Source organism: Octodon degus, unplaced genomic scaffold (genome assembly GCF_000260255.1).
Source record: "Octodon degus isolate 3935 unplaced genomic scaffold, OctDeg1.0 scaffold00013, whole genome shotgun sequence".
Lineage (NCBI taxonomy): Eukaryota > Metazoa > Chordata > Mammalia > Rodentia > Octodontidae > Octodon > Octodon degus.
In genome coordinates this window covers 748,835-758,436 of record NW_004524589.1, presented here as the reverse complement: position 1 = coordinate 758,436, position 9,602 = coordinate 748,835, and the positions used below count along the sequence as shown (strand labels likewise).

The following is a 9,602-nucleotide window of genomic DNA, read 5'->3' as shown; positions in this document are numbered from 1 at the left end:
GCTGACATCACTGGAAACCAATATGTAATTTGGGATCAACAGGAAAACAGAACCAACCAATCTGTGACAATTTTGCCCCATTCCTTACACAATGAAGGGGCTTTGGCTCTGAGACTATTAAGGCACCAAATGCTGTTTTTGTCAATGGCCTGCACCTCTGATTTGGATTTGTAAGATATTATAACATTGAAGCAAAAATAAAAAACCACTTTTTTAGAGCTTGAAATCACTGGATGAGGTGGGGGGTAGTGTCCAAATACACTGCCATCTTGCATGTGTACATTTTTTTGCTAGAGTTTGTAAAAAAAGTATAGTGTAGCTTGTACAGTGCAAAAACTACGGGAAAATGCCTCTGGAACGTGATGACTTGACACTTGGGTGGAATCACAGTGCAGTCTCAAAGATCGTTAAGACGGGGGGCTGTCCATTGGAAGTGTTCATAACCACAGAGCCAGTGTGAGCAATCTCTGGGTAATTCCTTTTGAAGTAAACCTGTTTAAAAGAGAAAAAAGGGATAAAAGAAACATATTCACCAGTTTTCAAGTCCTCCTCTCTAAAGCAATGTGTTCTCATGTCTACCTCTACGTGAAGCCAATCTTGGCATTCACTAATGCACAATTAAAGAACAAGCGTGCATATACTCTACAGAAAATTAGGCCACTAAAGCTCTCAGCTGGGCCAGGCTGAAGGCCAAACCACCTGTAGATCCACTTTAGTTCTGATCATTCTGATTCACAGATACATTTTATAGCTCCATTAAATTGATAAGCAAAATCATTTCACTGACTCAAAACCTGAAGATAAATTAAAAACGGGGTGACAAAGAGGCTGGGAAATCTAATGTCTGCACAAGGGTTTCTCATTTTCGCAGAGAAAATGAGCACAATAGATTTGGATGCTAATATCAGGTTGTAATCCCTATACTTTATAAACTCTGATTGACAAGCATTGAGACGCGAGCGCCTAGGTATGAACTATTCCAGCATTTAATTTATGTGGCAAAGCGGTCACAGGACCCATAGAAATGTGATCTGTGGATAGTGGGCCACAAAAATGGAACGAGAAGCAAAAAGCTTGAACAATGACCCAACCGAGCAACTTCTCTAAAATGTAACATGATACCAAATAATAGGACAGTCCTTTGAGCTGCTGAATTCTACCAATTTCTAGTTGAACTAGAAGAGATACAGGTTTTCTGATAAATGCGTAATCAGAACATAAAGGAAATGAAATGCTGTCAGGCTTCTCTGTTCCACAATCATCCGTTTTTGGGAGCTGTATCATATCTTAGTTCCTTGACAGATGTGCAGAACAAAATGAAATAATGTCAAGACTTGTGAGCTCTTATCTCCAAATGTGTTCGGGTGAAAAAGACTTCAAATATATTTTTTTTCCCCCCAGAGAAGAATATAAAAAGTTTTGTGTGAGTCTTTAAAACTTAAAAATGTGCCATCCATCTAAGGCTGACATGTGTCATGAGTCACCGATTCTGCATACACTTTATAAAATCTGACTCCAAATGTATTTGTGGGTGCTGTCAACAAAGTTATCAGTGCAGATAAGGGACTTCACATACAAAACGGAAGCGTGCTGAGACACACACCTACTTATTAAATGCGTGTTTGCTTTTGTAGCTTGAATACTTGCGCCTGGAAAAAGTGTTACTACACTTAAAATTCAATATGTTAAACTGTCACTTAAGAAAAGAAAGAAATTTTCTGATAATCCCTGGGCCCCATTGGATGAAAAGTGAGACCATTTCTATTACAAAGCAAGTTTTTAAAAATAAAGACACTTGGGAAGGAGGGGTATGAAAAATTTCATGTCAACTTTCCCTGCCTTCTTTTTAACAGGTCGCTGCATTTGGCTGCATTTTGTGTGGTTATCTATTTATATATTCCAGAAGGGGTATTTCTTCTTGAAAGTAAAAGCAGCCAAAAGAACAAATGGAAATTCAATCCACTTTCTACTACTTGGAAGTCACCCCCCAATAAGCCTGTTTCTTCTCTAACACCCTCCAACTGGCAAATCATTACGAGTCTAATCTAGTAGTGAGACCCTGAACACCCTGTAGACCCTTCCCTAAAATACAAAAAGAAAAAAAAGAAAAAAAATTCTTAACTACAGTGGTCACAGCTTCCTGGTCTGAAATGTTCTTTTGATAAACACTTCACTCTTCCTTTTGCCCATCCGTTGCCATGTTTTCTAGCACAGCCTGGACTGTGGCACAGGTGAGACGCAGCGTCCCTGTTTACTGTGCAGGTGAGGAAGGGAGCCAGGATGCTGACATTCTTCAGCAAGAGACCTGGCCCACAGGCTCAGCCTGGGATGGAGGCCCCGGCTCAGGGCTCCTTCCCGGGACGTACTGCTGACCCTGGAAAACTCTCTTAACCTCTCTACACACTGCCTGCCTCATCTGCAAATGAGATAGCAATGACTTACCTCATAGGAACTAATTAATGGCTGCAAACTGCTAGTGGAAAACATTCCGAGTTAAGTGTTGGGTGTGTTTATGAATGCTGCTCACAGAACTGCCCCTCCGTTCATGGAAGCTAGCGGCATTACCCAGCCTAGAAGATGACAACTCCCGGGAGTGCCCTTGGTGGACCTTCTCATTTCATCTTTATGGAACCAGGAGTCCAGACACTGCTAACAGAATGAGTACACTAACCTAGGGGACAGAGGGGCGCCTGGGAGAGGCAGCCCAAGCCAGAGCCTCCTCGCCCCTGTGGTGATCCTGACAGTGCTAAGGCTCTTCTACTCTGTGAAGACAGAAGGAGATAAAGCAGGAAGTTCAAGCCCACAGCAGGCAGAACGGAAGTCCAGTGAAAGCTGGATGTCTTACGACTGTTCTTCCTCACCTCACTGGTTTGGTTAACAGTTCCTCTAAAACAGGCTTAAACTAAATTTAGTAAACACTCGCTCATCCATAAAACCAATATTAGCACTTCTGAAAAGCAACAGAGCAACAGAAGGTCCCTGTGTAGACATTTCAAGAAATAGTGGGACTATATTTACGCCGCCAGTGTAAGACAGCATCCTACGTGTGGAATTCTGGCTACCGACTGCCAGCCTCTTCTCACCGAGCTGGGTCCCCCCCAGTAACTCCCAGGCCCTATGTCCCCATCCACACAGCAGCTCGAATTCTAGTGCTAAGTGCTGGCGTCATCAGAATGTACGGTCAATGCTTACATTTTGAAAGATTACAGTAAAAGACATAGCCAGTCCTCCTCAAAATACCTAGCCTTACCTTGAACACGTCCCCCATCGTTCTTGTCAATTTGTGAAGCAGTTCTAGAAGTCTTTTGTCAGTATCCTTATGAGGTGTGATAAAAAATATGGTGAATGCTGCTACCAAATGCCACCCTGCTGAAAGGCAGACTCATGGAAACAGCACAGTGTGTCCTTGTCCACCTTATTCCCTGGATCAGGCATTATACAACTACTTCATCTTTCCTCAAATCAGAAAGACCATGAAAGATAGTTGTTGTTAATTAATTTAGGACAGTCACACTAACACAATTCTAGTCCCTCATGCATACAGACCTCAGAACTGTCCCAGAACGTAGCAAACATGATGGGGTGTGTTTGAAATGAGGGGGAGTATTGCGATGGTGATTGATGGCAATGTGTCTTTTGCTACAATAAATGGAAAAAAACATTCACCATAGTTTTCAATCATACTTTGTGTATTATCATCAAAGTTGAAGAGTATTAGAGTTTGAACTTCTCTTAAGATAATGAAATGTTTCTTACTCTTTAAAAAAAAAAATCACCTTAAAATTGAGGACTCTGAAAAATAAAAGAAACATCATTATCCAGGCTCTGATGAACTGGATAATTATCCAGTGATGATGAAGTTTCTGGGGGGGCTGCCACGTGCCATGGATTCAGGGAGACTGTGTCCAGAGCCAGAGTCCACGGATAGTGGGCACGTGTGGGAGCGGACCTCCACAGCTGCAGAGCAGCGCCCTTCTGCAGTTACAGGAGCACTTGGGAATACTACAGAATTTCACGATTCTGCTGAAACACACACATGGGCACCCCGGGGAGACGAGAGGCTCCCAACACAAGCAGCGGTAAGGCCTGTTACCTCTGTTCATTCCCCTCCTGCTCGCCTATAGGTTAATTTAAGCTGGGAGAATTTGTCTTAGCCCAAAACCACGTCCTAACCACAGCTACCCTGCAGCGAGACAAATCCCCTTTCATTCAAAGATGAGAAGTAGGAATAGTGCTAAAAAAAAGGAGTAATTTGGGATATGCAAAAGCACAAACAAAAAGTGAGGCAAAACACAAGACAAGCGCATTACAAATGAAGAATACGTAAGTACTGAGCTGAAGGAAATTATTAAAAAGTGGCATGAAATACATTCAAAGAAAATATAGCAAAACAAACAATGTAACCCTAACAGAGAAATTCAAACTAAGTTGCCAGAGCCCAAAAGGTGAGATGAAAGAGAGAAATGAAAATTTCAAAGACGAGACGTCTATTGATGCAGCCCTCCTGGAAACACCTGTGGGAGACATGGCAACAGGGCTGACGGAGCAAACAAAATAACTTGCAATTTTTAAAAAATCCAAGAGAAGAGAGAAAAGGGACCTGTAATGGATGATATGTAATCATAAAGAGAACAAGGGTTACCAAATTTTAAAAATTCAGAGATATAACTTAAGACATAAATTTCTAGAAACAACAAAAAGGTTTTAATCTAAGGTTCAAAGGGAACAGAGTAATATCCCGAGGAAAGCCGCTGAGCTTCAAAATGAAGAAGCTGTTAGGCATCCGAAAAGGCCAAGCGCTAGCTTGTGCGGCTGTTCCTCCCTATGAGGAGACAAGGCTGAGACCTCAGAGCAGAGGCTGCCATGCAGCAAGCAAAAGAAAAGGGTGACCCATGAGTCTTATAAGTAGGACATTTAGAGTCATATTTCAGATACGGAGTAAGTCAAGGCGAAAAGCATTAAATGAGTCCCAGAAAGGGCCTTTACAGTGGTAGAAAATGTATTTCATAGCGAAAAATCCAAGTCATGTGTTTTGTTGACTGAAGTGTCAATGTTTTCAAAGCAAAATGACAGAAGGTACAAGGAGAGATATACAGTATGAGATGGATTCGCCGTTCCAGATACAAGGCACAGCAAAGGAACTAATGCATAAGGACAATGGAGACCTCTATCTTGTAATTAATAAGGTATGCAAATGGAAAATCATTAAGCTATATACTTTAAACAGAAAACGTTCCATCTTTTCAATGCACAGAGAAAATTCACAAGCATTTTTGTATACTAAGGCACAAAGAAGTATGAGTAATACGTAGAAATGGTACAGAAAAGATTGTAAGACAGTAAAACTGTCATAAAACATAAAATAAACTCCTGTAACTAGGAAGTTTTTAAACTTCCATCTTAACTAATTTCCAGGCCAAAGAGGAAATCAAAACCAGAACTACAAAAAGTACATGAAAAAATGAGCTTTGATGAAAGCATTACATAAATCTATAAGATACAGCTAAAGCAGCATTTATAGGAAAATTCACAGCCTTAAAGTACTTATATTAACAAGTAAGAAAGGGGCTGGGGAGATAGCTCAGTGGCGTTAAGTGCCTGCCTGGCCAAGTGCAAGGTCCTGAGTTTGATCCCAGGTAGCAAAAAAAATAAAATAAAATAAAATAAAACATGCAAGAAAGAATGTAAACAAATGCACTGAGGAAGAAGCAACAACAAAATAAATCAAAGGAAGAAAAACTCAATAGACAGCAGAACCTGATAAGGTACAAAACAGAAAATAAGAACTAGTGACTCTGAGAAGTCACTGTTTTCAGGGGAGCTAACAGCAACTTCATTGGAAAAGAAAATGGGAAGAGTAGAGAGAAAGTATAACTATTAGGTAGTCATTAAAAAGGATGACGTAAGTTTTCACATAACTGAAGACATAACATCAAATGACCAAGGGAGGGCAGCGGATGTAGCTCAGTAGCAGAGCACCTGCCCGTGAGGCCCTGGGTTGATGCCCAACAGCACAGAGAAGGGGAGGATGGCTATCAGCTGTTCTTAGGAACAGAAGGCTGTATGTATGTAGATGTTCTTGTCTTATGCACAATGGGGCAGCAGAGCCGCAGAACACAGGCCAGGACTTTGTTCAAGGGAGGAGCTGTATGACAAGAGGTAACAGTGAGGGAATGAATTACAAATAGTTTTTAATTACTCAATCTCTAGATCTACTGAAAAGAGCTTTGGGCACTTTCTGCTGTTCTTATCAGGAGGTAAGGTGTGGCCTCTGCCCTTCTGAAAATATGACAACACTTTTGAAATCAGTAGGAAAAACTATTTTTATATTTATACCTATTTTATATTTATATGACACACAGAATGTTTTTATATTTATACCGAAGTGCTTCAAATTCCCTGAAGTAGTTAAAGTCCCGCCATCTTATCTGACACCTGCAGTGTGTGTCCTTGCACCACGCTGCAGATGAGGACCCTGAGGCCAGAACTTGGGGTGACTCTGTTCTAAGGCCACTGCCTGAGCGCCTCTTTCCTGACTCTACAGATCTAGGCTCCTAGAATCTAGACTGTTAGGGTTTCATAGCCTTTGGGCTGGATCTGAAGATTTCACAGCTTGACAGGCAGCGCCTCCTTACACAGTGGGAACAAAGGAACTCTGACTAGGGAGGGCTGCTGCACCAGGAAAGAGAGCAGACAAAGGCTCACCCTTTCTGGTGGCTGAATCATTTGGTAAATCCCTGCTGCCAAAGTCCAAACCCTCAGTGCTTCCGAAGGTGACTCTACTGGGCCCTGCAAGAGACGACTAAGTTAGAATGAGGTCTCAAGACTAGGCCTTGGTCCAGCACACCTCCAAGAGAAGGGGACACACTGTACAGAACAAAACACCACGTCACAACATGGGGCCACCCATTGATAGAGGGGAATGAAACTCCCAACATGAAAGATACCTGGACAGAGCTCCTGTTCTCTAAAACTGAAGAATGAATTTTAGGAACAACAGAGGTTAAGAGCGGAATATATTTATTGGGGGAAGAAAGCTCCTGTCCTGTCCGAAAGGGTACAGAAGGGGGAACCAAGGAGGGTGCCCCAGGAAACTGTCTTTTCCAGATATTTTGTAGAGTAAAACCATGAGGTGAGGCAGGTCTAATGTGGAAAACATAGGAACTTGTTAAGTGGGCACGAGGTAGGACAAAACTATTGTCAACCAGTAAGATTACAAGCACAATCACTCAGGTAAAATTGACTGAGTCCAGGACCAAATGGGGCAGCAAGTCACACAGCAAGCAGGCATGGCAAGCAGCCATGAATAAAGAACAGGGGCTTTTCCTGGAGGGGGCTGGGTTAGTGACTCTCAGGGGTCCTTAAGGTGAGGGACTCATTTAGAATCTCAATCCTGGATGCCATCTTTAGGGAGGGATGCACTGCATTTGCTTACTCTTTTGTCTTGAGGTCTGGCCCACAGCAGGGGTCTGTCTCTCCCAAAGTTGCAAAGTCATCTTGTCTTCCATGCTGTCTCCTTGAGGGCCTAGCCCTGTCTGACTGCTATGAAATTCTTAACTAGCTCAGCTGCCCGCAACACCATGAGCTGGACAGAGAGGGTTCAGGGGACACTGATCCTGCTGGCATCTTCTTCTCGAACTCAGCCTCCAGAACTGTAGGAAAATCCATTTCTGTTGTTAGGTCCCCCAGTCCGTGATGGGAGCCTCCAGCTGTATGTATCTGAAAAGCATTCCGTCTACTGTTCATGGATCAACTTTAAAGGTCAATCAAAGAGTGACTCAGCGTGCCTGAATCAACATCTTCAGAAAAGCAACTACGTGGTCAACAATACGTGACTTGGAAGTACCTTTACCCAGATGCTGAGTTTTGTTTTCAAAAGAATGAATTCTAATCTGGGACAGTGAAAAGCTTGTTGATTTAGACTAATCCGCACGGTGTTACAGTTCTGAATGATGCATTGATATTTGATCTTGTACAATGAAAAGGCTGACACTCTGACAGCTTGTTCTCCTACGAGGACCAAGTGTGTGCAGAAAGAATGTCAAGAATACAGCCAGCTTGGATGCAAATCAAGACCTGTCTTTCCTTCTGTCTTTCGGCAGAAGCAGTGTGAGCCCACAGCTAGGCAGGCCTGAGATCCAAGGGGGATGTTCTGCCACCAGGAGAGCCTCCAGGACTGGCCTGACCCGGCTCACCAAATGAAACAAGGGGCAATATTTTCAAACTTCTTACGGAACACAGTACCCAGGCAGTACATCAGGCTTGTCCAGCAATGGACCTAGCCTCTGCTCCCCACTGACCCTCACTATACCTTAGTCCTAAAAATGTACAGCATTCCCATGTCCTTATCAGCAAGTCCTTGTGAGAGCATGAATATCTTCACCTCTAAGCCTAGGCCTGAGCCCCAGTTCTTCCAATTATGCCCTAGCTATGTGACCCTGGGAAATTTCCACCCTTTTCTAAGCACTAGTCCCTTGAACAGGCAATAATGACAGGAAGACCTTTATCACAGTACAGTGTGTGACACTTAGTAAGTGTCAAAGTCTAACCATCATCACCATTGTGGCTCAACATAGGAACCAAATATCTCTGCTCTTCTCTACTCTCTGGTTTACATGGTCAGTGAGTAGGGACACACCTAGCATGTTTGTTAGGACCCAGCACAATACTTTGCACATAGAGGGATTTCACAGTTTTGAAGACGGAAACAGTATTCAAAGAAAGACTGAGTTTCTACAGAACAATGAGAAGAAACAGTGACATAAAAGAATGTAGGTGAGGTGTAGAAGAAATTCCTCACATAGAAATATTGGACACCAGAATATGTTTTCTCATTGTCTTTTTTAAAAAAATACATATTTAAAGTAGTGTGTAAACCAGGCAGTTTTTATTCTATCTGTGGTATGGAAAATCTGGGAAGTATAGGAAAGAATAAAGAAGGAGAAACACTTCCACTGCGCACTGCCTAGAGATGAGTACTGATGACAGGAGCCTCACCACGTAGCCGTGCCTGCCAGGGTGCAAGAAAAAATCCTGAGTGGCTGCGGCTGTGTGACACTGGTTAGGTCCCTTGCACCAAAGTGCTGCTATTCAGCATCCAGAAGGAGATAATTTTGCATCATCATTGGAAAGATATCATAGAGCCTGCATGTCTTTACATGATTTGCGAACCTTCGAGCACTATTCAGATGACAGGGTACAGCGATGATTTGTCCTGATAATTTTATCTTCTCAAAGGTCAAGAAAATACAAAGAAATTTCTGAATTTAATCCAGAACAACAAAAGATGAGGGAAAAATCCAGGGAAAAAAATGACAGTGGGAGTTTTCTTTATAAATAACAAAGCTAAGAACAAAAGCAACCTATATGTTCCCCTGGTAGCTCCTTCTAGAATATATAGACTTCCATTATTTTTTCCTCAAACTTTCAAGTTTGGTGGTAAGCTGACAGCGTTTACATGGATCTCAAATGTGTAAGCACAAAGAGAAGGGAATAAGCGAGTTTACTCTTCTCTGACCATTTGAACCTGTAGTATATAAATGGGTAGAAGGCCCAACCTAAAACCTGTCTCCTAAAAGGTTTTGCATGTGCGTGCGTGCGTG

At 42.4% G+C, this 9,602-nt stretch overlaps 1 protein-coding gene across 2 annotated transcripts in view; it reads right to left on the bottom strand.

Moving 5' to 3' along the window:
• Nucleotides 1–6: 6 nt before the first annotated feature.
• Abcc4 (ATP binding cassette subfamily C member 4) overlaps nt 7–9,602 on the bottom strand; it is a 249,589-nt gene continuing 239,993 nt past the window's right edge. For both annotated transcript variants that reach the window (XM_004626249.2, XM_023709652.1), the window contains one exon: nt 7–492. In XM_004626249.2, the coding sequence (XP_004626306.1) occupies nt 385–492 (108 nt within the window). In that variant the 3' untranslated portion in view covers nt 7–384. The remainder of the gene's footprint in view (nt 493–9,602) is intronic.